The 18,489-nt window shown below is 41.8% G+C and overlaps 1 protein-coding gene and 1 non-coding gene across 3 annotated transcripts in view; both read left to right on the forward strand.

The window, feature by feature from the left end:
• Positions 1-1,762: 1,762 nt before the first annotated feature.
• The window catches only part of LOC114683482 (alcohol dehydrogenase 1-like), a 38,078-nt gene continuing 21,351 nt past the window's right edge, over positions 1,763-18,489 (forward strand). The window contains exons 1-5 of one of the 2 annotated variants that reach the window (XM_037207137.1): positions 1,763-1,958; positions 3,992-4,098; positions 14,499-14,539; positions 15,039-15,186; positions 16,402-16,503. In XM_037207137.1, the coding sequence (XP_037063032.1) occupies positions 15,148-15,186; positions 16,402-16,503 (141 nt within the window). In that variant the 5' untranslated portion in view covers positions 1,763-1,958; positions 3,992-4,098; positions 14,499-14,539; positions 15,039-15,147. The remainder of the gene's footprint in view (positions 1,959-3,991; positions 4,099-14,498; positions 14,540-15,038; positions 15,187-16,401; positions 16,504-18,489) is intronic. The other variant, XM_028857818.2, reaches the window with a different exon arrangement.
• Positions 15,483-15,645, forward strand: LOC114683615. Its single transcript, XR_003733180.1, has one exon. It is a non-coding gene; the product is annotated as a U1 spliceosomal RNA (small nuclear RNA).

Consider the following 18,489-nt stretch of genomic DNA (forward strand, 5'->3'; position numbering starts at 1 on the left):
TTAAATTGCATTGTTTTTGTATTTTTAAACTCGGTTTTAAAAATACTAAAATGTGCTTTCAAAAGAGGTATCTGAATGTGTTCCTAGTTTTGTATCTAGATTTAGGTTTTTGTCACCAATTTTTGAAAAGCTGTGACAAACATGATGAAATAACAGTGGGGGAAATGTCAGTGACTTAAGACAAATGTATAGAAGGTATTTATATATCCTAGAAAATGGTAATAAATACTTATTATGTAAAGAATGCTCATAAATTAATAATATATGATAATATCATGTCCCAGTGGAAAATTAACTAGGTCAGAAACAAGTATCTTGCCAAATAAAAAGTACTAAGCAATGGACTGTGAGATAGTTCAGTGGGTAAAGGAGATGGCTGGGAGGTCTAGGAGCCTTCATTCAGTCTGTGGGGGGACATCTGGGTCAACCAAGTTGACTCTGCTCCTCCACGTGCTGTGGCAGAAGCACGCACACAAATTGTGAGTGCTCGAACACGTGTACACAAAAATAATTGTTTTAGAAAAGAAATACTAAATAAAGTAATGATGTCATTGTTCATATCATAGGTTGTCAAAACCCAAAACAGATGGCGCTCTGCACATGTCAAAGTGTGGGGGAAATATGAGTGCATGCCGTCACAATAGAGCTGTGTAGGTCAAGATGCTCATGGAACATGCCATCACACCATGACCTACCTAGTCTAAAGAGTCCATGAGCTCTCAGCTGAGTAGAAACTGGTCTGGCAGTGAGCAGCTGAGAGCATTCTCTAGGAGTGGAAGAACTTATGCAAATGCTGTGAGACAGGAGATAGCACGTTCAAACTTAGTGTAGCATGCAGGGGACAAGCAGGATGGCTGTGGATGAGATTAGAGAACTAAGGGAGACAGGATGGTCTAATGGACCTTTTTCTTCAAAGGCACTTGTATAAATACTGATTGTAACTCTTCAAATTAGAAACAGCTAAAATGTCCAGTAGTTGTTATTGATGGAAAAACGTTTTTCCCTTAAATCATGGTATGTCATACAACTTTTTCAAATGACAAAATATATTACTAAGCTTAAAAAGCAATATTAAGGTAGTTTGCAAATGCACATGCCTGTTGTGATTGTTTTGACATATATAAGTAAACAAACAAATAAATCTAGGAGTCTCTGTGTTGAAATGATTAACTGACTGGTAAGATTATATTCATTGTAAGGGGGGAATTGGGGTGTTTTAAAATAGCTTGATTGGAAATGTTACAGAAATGCTGGCCCATTCCAGTTCTACATCTGTCATACTAACCCCTTGGCAATACCTCTCAGACCATCCAGATAGAAGCTGTCTTCAGTCTTCAAGGACTGACTCTAAGACACTGGGTGGTTTTAAAAAGAGAACATGTAATTGCTTATGAGACTCAGTTGGTCAGGGGTGCAAAACATTAACAAGAGAGACAGGTGAGAGAGGAAAGAAAAAACTCTGAAGAGAATAAAATTTGAGGATGATAAAAAGGATGTGCACATGGCTAGTAGGTCGTCAAGCCAATCAGCAGGCAGCTAGCAAGGAAGTCAGTGTGAGCATTCTGCCTTTGCCGACGGGTTGCCAAAGAAATCAGTTTCCTTTGGTGAATTCTCCAGAAGAACTGAAAGTGTAGCTGTGGAACTATGTGGCAGGCTGCCTGGGTAATCTCTGCCAGTTTTCTACCCAACAGCACCCTGCCAGGCCAGGTACAAATCATGTCACTCCCTAGAAGCTCTCGTTGGGTGGAGCTCAAATTGTCAAGTATCTTAAGATCCAGGAGATACCTGCAGTCAGTGCCAGGAGAACATCGGGGTGTCTTTGAGAGCAAGGGAGCCCTTCTTAGTTCCTGTGCTTTGCTTCGGGAACTAAGGCCCTGGAAACTCAAGCCACCCCAAGCGAGTGGCTTTTAGATTCTTGTCTCTTGAATTCAAAGAATGAAATTCATGGACCCCAGAAGGTAAGTTTTAGAGGAGGGGGGAGCTATTTTTATCACAGAAAGCTGAAGAGAAAGAAAGAAAGCAGAGCCCCTAGCTTCAGGAGGGGTCCCGGGAGTGGGATGCCATCGAGGGCCACTGCCTTGAAGTTGACAAGGCTTTGTTGGGTGAAGGATGGAAGAGGGGGAGAGGAGCTGATTCAAGGTGCCCAGGTGCCCCATTTCAGCCACACTCCCCCCTCAGGGGGGAAGAAACATGAAACAAACAGACCTCCTCTTTCTGACACCCCAGCCTCTGGTCATGGCAGAACCAGAGACATTTCAGCTGAAATGTATCTGGCCTCTTTCAAGGACCAGGATGCCGACATACCCAAGAACATTTTTGACTTCTAGCCAGAAAAGAAAACTGTCCACACTTCAGGAACGCCTTTACCCTAAAACTGCCTGGCCAGTTGCTGGCAATCTCCTGTTCTCAGCATTTCCTTTCCCTCCCTGAGAAGACAATGCTAACAACTATTAGGAAATTGGGGTGAAAATCAATCTGGGTTCTACAAGTCGAGGCAGCGTTTCGGGTGTGTCTACTGGCTTGCTCCTGTAGTGGGCCTATCTAAAAGGCCCCCAAAAGTGCTCCTATGGCTTTATTTGTATAATTGTCAGGTAAAGGGGGAGGGGTCTTTGGCTCCTGAATAGGTGACAGGGAAAAACAATAAGTGAAAGATGAGTCTGAGGACACGGAGTAGTTCCTATAGTCCCCATTCTTGTAGATTTTCAGGAATTAGAGGGTGACTAATGGAGCCCACAGAGATGGAGTCAGACCATCATAGTCCTTCTGAGTGTGGACTGACTGTAACTAAGGGCAATGAAGTTAAAACAGCAGTTAACTACACAAAGTCCAGGATGTGATGGGATGACCATTAAGATTATAAGAGATCCCCTTCCACCACAACCACCACAAAGACACAGCTCACTTTCAGAGCTGTTCACCATCGGCATGATGTTGTCACAGTCTGAATGGTTTTGCAGATCTTGTAAAGCAGATAATACATGAACAGAATTACCAGGAATATGTAGATACCCAGCATTCAAGTTTGATAACAGTACAAGTGTTCCCTTGGGCTGCTGGGATATCTCAAGCTATGCCTCTTTGTATGATTGTCTTTCATATCATTTGAACTTCAGAATTAATTAATGGTGACTGGGGGACACTGTAAAGGGGAGAGGAACCTCATCCACAAAAGCGTGTTTTGTGTAATGTAACCAAGATGCTAAAATAAGTGTTTTTACATGAATTTCTAATGTCTTCTGACTCAAAATGAGTGTTGTAGGATAACCCAAATTTTTCATCTTACTTCAGTAGACAGGTGCTGCCGTCTCTCCTTGTTTGTGTTTTGTTTTGTTTTCCAAATATTTGCATTAAAAGTTTGCCACCTTGCATCAGTCTATACTTGGTCAAAGTGATAAGTCCCCAACCAAAAATCTACAGCAGCCACTTTAGTGAATTCAGCTATCCTGTTTGCCTTTCAAATGCCAGTAATGATCTCGAATTCAGCTCTCAGTGGGCGATAGTAATTAGTTGCATAAAGAATTAATGAATCTATAAAAGTGACTAGGCCACAGATCTTTTTCTTCTTAATTGGGGCAGAGAGTGAGATCCAGAAAGCCTTACCCACAAAGCCTACAAAACTAGCCCATAAGAAATGCCTTAAACAGAGTGCAAAGGGGAAGGCCGGAAATCTCCAGCTAAGGACGACTAGACGTGGCTGGAGGCACGGGAGCAGGATCATAGGCGCTACAACTATAGACCTGGAGCTCGTCCATTAAAATCCACAAACCTGAGTGGAGATTTAAAACGCTGATGAGGAGCAAGGGGCAAGACAGCACAGCTAGAACAAGCAGGCAAAAGCTCAGTTATGCAAACGAGCCAGACAAAAGCTTGTACTCTGCCACCCCAAAGTCCCTAGGTTTGTGCAGCAGGGTGTTGCTTTTTGCTCTGGCCCCTTTCTCCTCTGGAAATGTATGTTTTCCTAATAAGCTCCCATTTCTGCTACTATCCACAGGTCTCTGCTCAACTGCTTATTCTGGGACAGAAGATCGTGAAACCCCTTTCGAAGTGCCCACGGAACCCAGATAGCTGCCCCTTGTCAGTCGGTGAATCAGAAAGCAGGTTAGGATTTTTGTTTCTAATCTCTTAAGCTTTCTACTCATTCTGGGGTGCCTGAGAGTAACTACTCCAAGTTGTGAACAAGGGCAGGCTACATACTTTTAGAGGGATGATGTTTGGAGACTCCGGTGACCGGATAATCCGGTTGTGGGCCGAGATCAGGTCATCTTGCATCAAAAAGCTCCCTGTAAAATCACACCCACCCACACGCCACAGCAGGTCCCAGGAAAGACTACCAACCTCACAGGAGGGAGGAACACGTTCCTTTCTGCTCTCTCTCCTCGTGTGCATGCCTTCCTCGGCAGTCCCTCCCTCTCTTCCTTTTCCCGTCTTCCTTTACCTCTGCCTGCTTTCCCCAACGATGCTCACACAGGCGTGGGCACTAGGAACCGAGGGGCTATATGGATTCTCACTGCTGTTCAGAGGTCACGGGTCCCGGCCTCAGCCTCTGGGCACTGCAGCGCCAGAAGAACCAAGTGTCACATGATCCGGATGGCTCTGGGCCTCAACAGTGGTGCCACAGCTCCAAGTCTGGGGCAGTCCCAGCTGCTGGCTCTGCCACACACTGCCTCCTCCCCGCGCTTCCCTGATGGTGGGGACGCACTCAGCTCTCCCCATTCTGAGAACTCCTCCTTGGCTCTGCTGGAGACATCCCCACGGTTTGGGTTACTTCACTTTGTTTTCGGTTACTGTGTGCTTTCTACTCATTTAGTAGACATTTCCCTCCTGAGGATATAGATTGGGTCTGCCAGTTAGCAAGACATTCCTTCCAACACGTGTTCGAGAAAAATAAGCCGATCCTTTGTTCTTTTAACCTGTTTGGGTGTCTGGGAAAAGAGCAGAGCCATTAGTGCAGGACATTTTTAGAGCCTCATGGAGAGGCCTTCCGAGGTATATAGGATATAGTCTCAGAGATGCCCATAACAGAGACTTGTTGCCCAGTCTTGGGAAAGTTATCATGGGACATAGTTCCTAGAGAAACAGCACCAGTATGTCTCATCCTCCTGTGAGCTGTGTTCAGTTCTCCAGAGACACCTGGTGGATTTGACGGGTGCCCCAACACACTAGGTCTTCTGAAGGCCTCCACACACGTATTAGAGGGCCCTTGGATTCTTGTCAGTCCGCAAGGAAACTCAATCTCTGGCTCCCTGCCACAGTGTAAGCTCAAGAACTAGACCATGTATGATCCTGAGGACAGGGTGCGGATACTGTAACGCCATTCTGATCCTGAGGAAAGGGTGCAGATACCATAATGCTGTTTCTGATGCGGAGGAAAGGGTGTAGATACTATAATGCCATCCTGATCCCGAAGAAAGGGTACAGCTACTGTAATGCATCTGACTGAGGGGGTGGGGTACTGTTATCTGAGGAAAGGTTGTGATACGTAATGCATCTGATACAGTGAGAGGTTTGGTCAAAGGATGGAAGAACCTATATTTGGCCTTGCCTATTCATTACCCTAAGGAAAGTGGGATATGGGAGGAAGCTGGAAGCCATACAAGTGGATAATTGACTCAGAACCCCATAATTTTCTGAGAGCACAGGCCCTTTTAGAACAGAGCTTGGGATTACAACACCCCAACAGGAACCAATAGATGTAGGGTGATGATTGAATGCCACCCCCAGAGACAAGATCAAAGAGGTTACACAAGAAAGGGAAAGAAACCCTGCCCATTCAACAGGCTAGTTACAGCCATTGAATTTTAAGGATTATCTCAGCTGTCATCACTTGGGCATTTAGCTCTTAAACAGGGAAAGAGGAGAGTCTGAATAGCAGCTTCACCTCTGATAAACACAACATACATGGATATATAGAGAGATATATAGATCTATCAAAATGTATATATATATAATGATATATATATAATATAGATATATAGATATATGTATATATCTTTGACTAGGGCCTTTCTTACACTTCAAAGATACACAAATATAAACTTCTACTTTCTTTTGCTGGAAGGGATTTTTAAATTTTTTAATCATATTGTATGTATTGTAATATAAATTTCATATTTAACACTGTATTAGAATATTTTACATTCTTTTAAATAGGAGAAAAGGAGCGTGATTCCTTATCTAATGTAGCTGTGTCATGTGCGAGAAACACGTGGCTCCACATTAGCTACTCCATTAGGAGGAACCACCTCAGACTCACTTGAGTCTGTAGAAAGGCAGTGCTGTGACAGCGCCTGGCACTGGACTCCTCTTTCACATTCTCTCATTATTATATTGTGAAGTGAGAATCCACCCCCAACGTCCTTCAAGGTCAGACTTCCAACTTTGCAAGGAGAATTCTCAATTGACATAACTTTCTGTAATATTATTAGCCAATTTTTTTTGGCATCCCTTATCACCTACAAATTGCAATTAAAATTATGGTGAAATAAATTGCAACTATGAGAAACGGACTGTTTTTTCTCTACATAAATTTCTCTGCACAGTGCCTAATAAGTTGCAAACATCTATAAACATGTTTCATTTTTTCTTTTTTATTGAAAATAGTCTTCTCTCAAACAATACATCCAGACCACATTTCTCCCTCCCTCCACTCCTTCCAGCCCCGCCTCCCCCAAGCCTCCTCACTCCCCTACTCCCCTGCCTCTCTTCAGAAAGGAGCAGGCCTCCAAGAGACAACAACCAAACAGGACAAAACAAGGTACAATAAGACAAGGCAAAAGCCCTCATACCAAACCTGGACCAGGCAACCCAACTGGAGGGAAAAAGTACCCAAGAGCAGACAAGAGTCAGAGACTCTCCCATCCCCACAGTTGGGAGTCTCACAAGAACACCAGACCCATGGAGGCCCTGTGCTTGCCGCTTCAGTCTCAGTGAGCCTAAATGTGCCCTTCTTAGTTGATTCAGTGGGCCAAGTTCACCTTGTACCCTCATGCCCTCTGACTCCTACAGTCTTTCCTCCCCCTCTTCCTCAAGGTTCCAGGATCTCCAAGAGGGGGGATCAGATGGAGACGTCCAATTTAGACTCTCCACATAATGTCCATCTGTGGGTCTCTGCATCAGCTCCCATCTGCTGCTAGAGGAAGGTGTTCTGATGATGACTGCACAAGGCACTGATCTATGAGTATAGCAGAATATCATTAGAAATCATTTCATTGACTTTTTTCTTTTTCTTTTCTTTCTTTATTTCTTTCTTTCTTTCTCTCTCTCTCTCTCTCTCTCTTTCTCTCTCTCTTTCTTTCTTTCTTTCTTTTTAGACCAGTCTTGTTTGGTTCTACCCTATGTCTCTGGGATATCCAGTCTCCGGTTCCTGGCCATCCAGGCAGTGTGGGCATAGGCTCTTCTTGTGGAGTGGGCTTCAAGTTAAATCAGACATTGTGTGGCCACTCCAACAAGTTCTGTGCCACCACTGCCTTAGCACTTCTTGCACACAGCACAGATTGTAGGTCAAGGGCTTTTTGGCTGGGTTTCTGCCCATGTTTCTCCTTCAGTAGCCCACAGAGTACCTTCCCCAACCAAAGAAACTAGAGCATGGGATGAAGGCTTCATTCAGGCACCAGCTCAACCTCAAAACACTCAGTGAGCTGTGTGGATGCTGTTCTCAGCCAGCAATGTGGCCCCATATCGGTCTTTGCAGAGCAACCCTTTACCCTAGCATCAGCCTGGGTTGTTGGGGGATCTCCATGGGAGCCCCCGGAATCACCCCCAACACCTCCACTCCCACCCCTGCCAACAACTCAGCTGAATGTAACCCAGCCCCACCACTAGGAGCCTTGCCTGGCTACAAGAGATGGCCAGTGCAGACTCCATATCCCCGTTACCAGTCCTCCCCCAATAGGGTCACCCTCATAGATTCCAGGAAGTTTCCACTGTACTAGGTTTCCACATTGCCTCCCACATGGTCCCAAATTCCAGTCATCTCTCTCCACACTCTCTCCTTCCATCCGATCCCCACGACCTGATCCCATCTCCCCTACCCCCAGTCCACCCATAAAATCTATTCTATTCACTCTTCCCCAGTAGATCCATGTGTCCTCCCTAAAGCCCTCCTCTCTACCTAGCCTCTCTGGGTCTATAGATTATATCTTGGTTATCATATACTTAATGGCTTATAAGTGAGCATGTACCATATTTGTCTTTCTAGGTCTAAGTTACCTCACTCAGGATGATTTTTTTCTATTTCATCTATTTGCCTGCAAAACTTTCACAATTTTTTTAATAGTCTAGTAATACTCCATCGTGTAACTGTACCACATTTTCTTTATCCATTTTTCTGTTAAGGGATATCTAGGTTGTTTTGAATTTCTGGCTTTTTTGAATAGGGCAGCAATGAACACGGTTGAGTAACTGTCTCTGTGGCAAGATGAAGTGTCCTTTGGGTATACATCCAAGAGTGGTATAGCTGGGTCTTGAGGTAGATTGATTCCCAACTGTCTGAGGAACCACCACAATGATTTCCATAGCGGCTCTACAAGTTTGCACTCCCAGCAGCAATGGAGGAGTGTTCCCCTTGCTCCACATCCTCACCAGCATGAGCTGTCACTTTTATTATTGGTCTTAGCCATTCTGACAAATGTAAGATGGAATCTCTAAGTAGTTTTGATTTGCATTTCGCTGATGGCTAAGGATGTTGAACATTTCTTTAAATGTTTCTCAGCCATTTGAGATTCTTCTATTGATAATTCTCTGATTAGACCTGTACCCCCTTTTTAATTGGATTACTGGGTTTTTAAATATATAGTTTCTTTATATATTTTGGATTTTAGCCTTCTATCAGATGTGGAGTTGGTAAAAATCTTTTCCCACTTGGTAGGCTACTGTTTTGTTCTATTGATGGTTTCCTTTGCCTTACAGATGCTTTGTGGTTTCATGAGGTCCATTTATTGTTGATCTTAGTGTCTGCTCTATTGGTATTCTGTTCAGAAAGTCTTTTCCTGGGTCAGTGCATTAAAGACTGTTCCCCCGCTTCCTCTTCTATCAGATTCAGTGTATCTGGTTTTATGTTGAGTCTTTTGATCCACTTGGACTTGAATTTTGTGCAGGGTGATAAGTATGGATATATTTGCATTCTTCTACATGTAGATGTTCAGTTTGACCAGCACCATTTGTTGAAGATGCTATCTTTTTGCTAGTGTGTGTTTCTGGCTTCTTTATCAAAACTCAGGTGTCCATAGGTGTATGGACTTATGTCTGGATCTTCAATTCGATCCCATTAATCAAGGTGCCAGTTTTCATTACTCTATATCTGTAGTACAACTTGAAATCAGGGGTAGAGATACCTCCAGCAGTTCTTCCATTGTTTAGGATTGTTTTGGCTGTCCTGGGGCTTTTTGTTCTTCCATCTGAAGTTGAGAACTGTTCTTTCAAGTAAACATGTTTCTTATACCAGAAAAAAAGGATAGCTACAAAAGTGTTACACGAAGAAAATGAACCATCTAGGGAAATGGGGTATTGAATATGTACCAGAGTTAAGTTTATTAAACCAGAGTTTAGTCCAATGTTTTTTCTTTTTATTAGTGGTTGTTCATTGTTCAAAATTACGGGTTTCATTGTGACATTCTCAGACCTGTATATGATAAGCTTCGACATGATTCACTCTCATTACCCTCCCCAGACCCCTTTCCCACTCCTACTGGCCACCTTCCTCTTCTCAAACAATCCTTCTCCTGCTTTCAACACTCTTTCTCTTGGCCAAGATTCTGTAATGAGAGATACCATGCAACATTTGTCTTGAAGGGTCTAGATTATTTCACTTAACAAGATTATCTCCAACTCTATATATTTTTAGGCAAATGATACAATTTCATTCTTCTTAATGGCATAATAGTAGATAGATTAGATAGATAGATAGATAGATAGATAGATAGATAGATAGATAGATAGATGATAGATAGATGGATAATATATATATATATAGGTGCCAGATGATAGATTGATGGTAGATATAGATATATAGATAGATGACAGATAATAGATAATAGGTAAATAAATGATTATGGTAGATAGCTAAATGAATGATAGATATACAGACAGACAGACAGACAGACAGACAAACAGAAGATAGATATAGATAGATAGATAACAGATGGTAGATAATAGGTAAATAGATGATGATGGTGATAGATGAATGATAGATTAGAGAGATAGACAATAGATAAATAGATGATAGATGATAGACAGATAGATGATAGATACATAGGTAAATTAGATAGATAGATGATAGATAGATAGATAGATAGATAGATAGATAGATAGATAGATAGATATCATACTTTCTTTATCCAGTCTAGGTTGAGCATCTAGACTGGCTCCATAGCTGAGTACTGTGTACAGTACCTCAGTAAACATGGACGTGCAAGCATCTCTATGGTGTACTTACTTAGAGTCCTTTTAGTATATATCCAGGTGCAGGATAGCCAGAGCATTTGACAACTCTTTTTCGAGTTTTTTGAAGCCCCTTCATACTGGTTTCCATAGTGACTACACTAATTTACATTCCCACCAACAGTGTGTGAGGGCTCTGTACTCAGGCTATCCTTGCAGCAGCTACTTTGTGGTTTGTTTTTCTCAATGGTAGCCATTCTGACTGAGGTGAGATGCATCTCAATGTAATTTTGATTTACATTCCTTGATGACTGAAAATAGTGAACATTTATTCATGTATTAATTGGCCATTTGTATAATTTTTCTCTTGAGATTTATATGTACAGTTCATCTGCTTATTTATGTATTGATTGTTTGGGTGCTTAATCTTAGATATTAATCCCCTGTCAGAATAACTAGCATAGGTTTTTCTCACATTCAACATGTCAGTTTTGTATACTGAGCAATTCTCCAGCTCCACATGGACTCCAGCTTGGTCTCATACAATTTAATTCAGTTCTGACACAAACTACCTCAAGGCAAGCACAATTCCATGAAATTGCCTCCCACGTCAGAAGCTAATCAGAGCCAGTGAATGATAGGTTACTCATCTCTCTGACAGAGGAAAATCAGCCATTTCAATGACCTTTCCTCGGGACTGACCACTAGGTCACAGAACTCAGAGATCCACTTCAGGTTAATTTGAAAGAATGTGTAAAAAGATATGAAAATAAACAACTAAATGAAAGGATGCAGGGCGATGTCCAGATAGCTCCTGGGAATAGCGGAATCTGACCTCGCTGAATTGAAGTGCATCATCCCAGCACTCAGGCGTCTGCAGACCCCCAAACTGGAGAGATGCGATATGGAGAATCATTACAAAATAGGCATGACGGGCACATCAGCTGACTTTCCAACCCCTCACCCTCCTGAAAAGACAGTAAGTGAGACTGAGAGCCCCGAGTCCCTGCTCATGGCATGGTTTCTGGGGAGCAGTTGTCCTGCACCCTGAGGCGTGGTTTCTGGTGACAAATTGTCCTACGTCCTGCTGAACTATCAGAAACCCCATCAAGTGTCCTCAGAAGAACAAAATTTCTCCTATACCCCAGAGTGTTCGGGGATTAAGGAGCTCTATGTATATCATGCTCATCATTCAAAAAATAACAGTCAGGGGTGCTATGTTAGGAACCCGAAGCTGAGACCAAATGTGTATGTTTTACTATGCCAGATACCACAGCTTTTACACTGCACAGACCAAGAAACTGCAGTCGGGAAATGAAGGCAAAACAGTGTATTGAACTATCCCTTCCCTGAGGAGCTTTTGTGCAGTGGGTCACAATGCTTGAAGGAGTTGTTTTAGTTCTGATTGTGCTGTGTTTGTTATTTTAGTTAGACGACAGAAGAGGAACTGTAGGTGCCAAGTCTTTAACTTATTGTTACATGAGATGGTTTAGGGCTGTAACTCTGGGGAATTTATGCAAGGCAACTGTTTTGACAATTACAGCAAGGAATATCACCTTCTCCTCTGTTTTACACTGGGAAACTTCCACTGCAGCGTAACAGCTTGAAGTTTAAATTTAGTGGCACCCCCATGTGTATGGTACCACGTTTAAATGTACCAAGATTCCACATACAGCTGTTGCTTGAGCAGTAGTATTAATTAAGCCCACAAAAGTTTGCTGATTGATATAAGTCAGCAGATGTTAGAATTAATTTAGAATCAGCCTATGTTACTGAGGTGCAAAGCTCAAAGGTACCCTTTTTTATTTTTTGATGGATGATAATTGTATAGTAAATTTTGGGTTTCCAATATGATCGTGTAACTTTTTAAAAATTATGAGTATACTTTCTATGTGAGACAGGAGCCTCCATTCACATGTAAGTTCTTTCTCAGAGTCTCCAATCAGGATCATCATCAGGATGTCACCTCCCTGTGACAATGGCTGCTCTACAAAGTCTAAGGACCCTCTGTCTTACATAATCCTTAAACTCATGTTTCTGGCCTCCTGTTTGCTAAGATGTGACTATGCTGAATGACAGCCTTCCACAGACAGAGTCACTTCAGCCACCAACCCCTCTTCCCTATGAAGCGGTGAGAGGGGATGAGATCTTCCCTCCCTGTTTAATTTGTCAGGTATTTATTTTTGTCACAATGAAGAGAAATGTAACTGAGGCCATATTAAACAAAGCATCAGTCTTCTGAGCTTGCTACAGAATGAAACCAACACCCAGGTCCTCCACAGAGTCAGTTCCTCCTTAAAGTGACTCTCAGCTGTGGCTTGCTCCACACTCCCCTGTATTAGGTACTTTCCTTTTATTGTTATAGAACACCATGACCAGAAGCAATTTAAGGAAGAGAGGGCCATTTGAGTGTATGGTTCCAGAGAAAGAGTCCATGCTGGTGAGGAAGACATGTCAGGGTGACAGATTCAGGAAGTCGTGAGAGATGGAGACAGACAGGCACAGACACAGAGAAAGACACAGGACAAGTAGCCAAGTGAGATTATAAAGCAAAACAATCAAACAAACAAATTTAGTATTATGCTGAAGAGAGTTACTCGGGCATTATTAATGATGCATGAGTTTCATTCTCACTGCAAAATTCATTACCAAAAACTTACAAACATTCACTGCTGTCTGAATAATACCATCTGGCTTCAGGATTGGAGCACAATGGGAAATCAGAATTGGGTCTAATCTATTTTTGCTGTGACTATATCCCTGTTTGAAATCATCTTAAATAAAGTCCCTCTTGTATTTAAAAAAAAAAAACCTTATGATGTATTTCCTCCAGCCAGGATTAACTTCCTGAAGGTTCCATAACTCCCCCCAAACAACAACAACAACTGTGGCTCAAGTGTTCATGAGCCCAAAAGAGGAATTTCTTATTCTAACCACCACATTGTTGTATTCATACTGAGTTGAGTGTCTTGCTTCTAGAATCTGTAATAGAGGCTTCATAATATTCAGCAAATGCAGCAATAAGCAGCCTAGCTCCAAATGCAAGCTAGCATAGAGGTGGCATCACAGCTCATAAAAAGAGATGCTCATTAGCCGGAAGGCAGCAGTTCAAAATACAAGTTCATGAGAAGTCAGCCGGACCAATTAGCAAGGCAAAATAAGCCGTAGGGTGTGCTGATCTTTGCTGAAACCCATGCTTGCAGATACCAATGGGTACCACACTACACGACCAGCTATAATGTTACATAAAATTGGTTCAAATGTGGATGGGTGATGCCATACCTGGAGGGAAGGAGAAGACTACTGAAAAAGTGGGCTTGCTGGGGAGAGGCAGACACACTCTCAAGGAGGTACATAAATGGTTTGAAAGATCAAGGTGCCGCCTGGCCAACAATATTAATGGAGACTGTGCAAGATCCATCATACAGTTAATCAAATGGAAGACATGAAAGGAACAGGGATGAGTATGGACTTGAAAAGCTGCTACAAATATCAAAAGTGAAATCAGGCTTCATCACAGGCAGTAAAGTGAGAAGTGTCTCTGCAGGCGCCTTCCTCTGAACTGAAACACTCACTCGCTCCAGGGGGAAGAGGAGAGGCTGCGCAAACTCGCGAGGTAACAAGAGTCACAAGTCTGGGAACCCTGAAGCTTGCAAGGTTCCCCAGGACCTCTCCCCAGGGCTGTGGAAGCCGTACGCAACTGCTCAAGAGAGACTGACCAGCAAGCTGTAGAGAGGTCTCTGGGACTGTGGACTCCTGTGCAAGGCATGAAGAGAGCTCCAGGGATGCAGCCTGGTGATGAGGCCACTCTTGAGTCATCCTTGTTCCTGCAAATAACACTTCACTCCTGTTAGTGATCCCAGTAAAAACTCAGTGGTTCACCAAGTTGGACTCTGGTACAATCATTACTTAAGTCTGCTATGGGTTCCTTTTCTAGGGTGAGTACATGTATGTTTTACACCTCCCTAGGAAAGATTTGTCACACACACACACACACACACACACACACACACACACACACACGTCTATCATTGATTGCACCAGTTTAAAACCTAATGCACATGTTTTTGATGATTCTTGTTTTCTCATTTGCCTTAATGGTTGATATGGTTTCCTTCCAGAGTGTTGAAATCTGGCGGGCTTGGACCCCAGCACTTGGCAGGTAAGGGCGGGTAGACTTACTCCAACCTGTTTAATTTCACTCCTTCTCTTATGTGGACTCTGACTCGAACACCCCTCATCCGTCTGCACTTCTCTTTCCTCACAGTTTTGTCCATTCCTCTTCATAATCCCCCCAAACTCAGAGCATCTGAAACAGGAAACCATGCTGAAACTCCAGTCAAGCTAACCTCTAATTCTTTAGGAAGTTCTGTCTCTTTGCCCAGAAAGGAGTGATTAAAAATAAGGTGCTAAAAGTTGTATTCAGGGTCAGGACATGATGTCAAATGATTCAGCACAAGATTCATTTCAGAATAAGTGATATTTTTCCCCCTTCGTCTTTTTTTCCTCATTGTCCTTCTAGAACAATCATTGCTTTCCTCTTTTGTTTATACTTCACCCATCTTTCCTCCTCATCTTTCCTTCCTGGCTTTATGCCTTCTTTTTCCTGTCTCTTTCAATTTTTCATTTCTCTCTCCTCTTTCTCCTCCCTCTCTGGTTAGTGCATAGTGGCTGAGTCACTCTGGAGTATAAGAAGCCGTCGGTGCTCAGTCCAGAAGGTGAGCACTAGAGACGGAGAGGCTCTCAGTTCTGAACCTGCCAGAAGCAAAGATGGAGCAAGTTAGCCTGGCCACAAAAACACCCAGCAATGTAAGTCGGGGTGAGCTGGGAATGTAGTCTCCAGAATGGACATATTTAGTAGTATGTATACCTTACTATTTATGGCTCTGTTGAGAATGGTCATATTTAGTAGTAGGTATACTTTACTATTTAAGGCTCTGTTGAGAATGGTCAATTTAGTAGTAGGTATACTTTACTACTTAAGGTTCTGTTGAAAATGTGCTTTGTATAAAGGAAGAACTGGTAATCTGCAAGTCAGTTTTAGAGAATTTCTATCAAAAATCACAATAAAATAAGAACTGTTATCATTTAAAGAAACAACTTAGAATTTTACCCAAAAGGGGAGATACTATAATCACAAAGGTATCTTTTCCAGGGTGAGGCTCATCCATTGCACTCCAAATATGCTTGCTGCCCCTTATCATTTCCTGAAATTTGGGGAATTGTGTAATTAATGACAGTAGGGGACTGTGTTCCCATTTTCCCCTTATTTTTGTGTTAAAAAAGCAACTTAATCAATACTGAAAAGTTTATAAAAGGTATGTTTAAATTCTTATCTTCAAAATACCTATTAATAAAGGAAAAATCAATAGAGGAAACCAAAGATTGAATTGTATGGAGATTTACAAACTAAAATGAAAAAATGTTATAAGACAGAGGAAGTAAGTTATGATGCAAATTAAATGTTCTACATTATATTTCACTAGGATGAACAGGTTAGAAAAGTAAGATGGCCAGTGTTTCTCATTTTACTTCCAAGGTGTTGCTTGTCTTTTCTTAAAAGGTTCTTTGCACGATAGATTCTAATCTCTAAGTAAGTAATCAATATTAGAAAGTATAATATAGGAATTTAAACTCAGAGAGCAGAATTGGGCTTCATAAACCAATACTGATACTTTGTGACATTTTAAATACAGAGAAATGAACTAAGAATTCAATCAGCTCGCTGGAGCTAAAAGAATGTATAATATGCACGTATATGTGTATATTTAAATACATATACACATATGTGTGTAGATGTGAACTCATCTTGCATTATAACATTTTGTTTAAAATTTTATTTTAATCAGACATAAAAAAAGATACAAGTGATTGTTCCAATGAATAAGTAGACTATTTTCACCTCAAAAGGAGATAAGCAGGATGGCTGCTCACTGTAGTAGATATAATTTGACTCCGTATCTCACCTGTTTCTAGTTCATTAGCAGTAAGGTACCTCATCACTTCATTTTTTAATTTGTATAGGTCATCACATGCAAGGCAGCTGTTGCCTGGACAGCAAATGCCCCTCTTTCCATTGAGGAGGTTCAAGTTGATCCACCAAAGGCTGGCGAGGTTCGAATTAAGGTAAATATAAATGATGATACATTGAGTAGATGTGGATGCATATATATTTAGGAAACAAATTTGTTTAGGAAACAAATCATATTCTATATTAAAGAGAGCTAAGACTTCCTATGGTTTATACAGATTGGCATTAGCATATAGTAATAGTGAGGTTGCTGCATTTTGTTAAAATGTCACAAACCTAAGACATATAAATACTAAGTGGCCAGGATTATTTTTAAAACACTAATGTTTTTTAGATTTGAAATAAGGATAAGGAAGTGGCTCAGTGAAGTCACATAAAGCCAGGCAAGAGGCATGTATTTGTGACTGGGAGCTGGAGATGGGAGAATCCCCAGGACTTTCTGGCCAACCAGTGAAGCCAAAGTGATGAGCCTCTGTTTCAGGGGGGTCCTTGTCTCAAAATAGAGGAGCAGATGAGGACAGATATCTGGACTTCAACATCTGGCACACATGGGTGCACACACACCACAAACACACAGGAAGTCTCTCTCTCACACACACACACACACACACACACACACACACACACACACACCACAAACACATATGATAAGATAAAAGGTAGATTATTGAATCTGCTTTTTAAAATGAACTACTTGTTTTAAATAGGATAAGAAATGAAATTTTTTGTCTGAATCTGTCAAATGTGAATGGACTAGACATTGTTAATGTAATTCTTGACTGTATATATTATATATACTTTTTATTACATTTGTTATAACTTTTTCATTTTAAACAAAAAAGGGGAAATGTGGCTGATATATTGTACACCTCAATAAACTTATCTGAAGGTCAGAGAACAGAACAGCCACTATATTAAACATAGGTTTAGGCAGTGGTAGCACATGCTTTTAATCCTAGCAATCTGGAGGCAGAGATCCATCCAGATCTCTGTAAGTTCAAAGCCACACTGGAAACAGCCAGGCATGGTGACACATGCCTTTAATCCCAGGAAGTGATGGCAGGAGGCAGAAAGGTATATAAGGCATGAGGACTAGGAACTAGAGGTCCTTTTAAGCTTTTAGGCTTTTAGCAGCAGTACACTGAGATCCATTCAGATGAGGACTCAGAGACTTTCAGAGGAAACAAGATCAGCTAAGAAGTTGGCAAAGCAAGGTTGGATGTGGTTTGTTCTGTTTCTCTAATCTTTCAGTGTTCACCCCAAAACCTGGCTTTGGATTTGTTTTTATTAATAAGACCTTTTAAGATTCGTGTTACACACATACATACACAGAAAGTTCTCTTTCTCTCATACACACAGGAAACTCACATACACACACAGGAAAGCTCATGCATACACACACACACACACACACACACACACACACACACACACACACACACACGGTAAGATTTGTGAAAATCAACACAACTGTTGGTCCCTAAACCTCTGTTTTCCACAATTACAGAGTTATTCTGATATATAGCTATTGGATGGCTGTAGGTGTCCTCCAAAACTTGTGTTGAAGTCTGATTGCCAATACAGTGATTCCAGGACAATGTCTCTAAGTGAGTGTGTAGATTGTGGGGCCTTTGCCCCCATGAATGGATTAAAGCTGTTACTATAAGAAGGGATTACTTACAGACTCCTAATAAAGACATGATGATGCACCCACTTACCTCTCTCTGTCACACACATTCACCTGTTGTTTGCCTGTTGTAACATGAGAGACAACATGAGAGACACCATGCTCTTAGATCCAGATTCCACAGCTGTGAGCCAAATAAACTGATAGGTTAAGGATGACATAATCGGTGATATTCTGTTACATCAGTAGAAAACAGACTCAGACAAAAGTAGATGCTCTGCTGTAGTGGGAGTGAGGAAGAGGCCCGGGCTCCCTCTCCCACACTGGTTCACTGACAGATTCTCCACTCCAGGTATGACAGACCTATAATACTAGGGAGGAACCGGCCGACTTCCTCCCCTATTCTTATCAGTAGGAAAAGTTTGCTCTAGTAGGGCCAGGTGAGTTCTGAGTC

The sequence above is a fragment of the Peromyscus leucopus genome, chromosome 6 (genome assembly GCF_004664715.2).
Source record: "Peromyscus leucopus breed LL Stock chromosome 6, UCI_PerLeu_2.1, whole genome shotgun sequence".
Lineage (NCBI taxonomy): Eukaryota > Metazoa > Chordata > Mammalia > Rodentia > Cricetidae > Peromyscus > Peromyscus leucopus.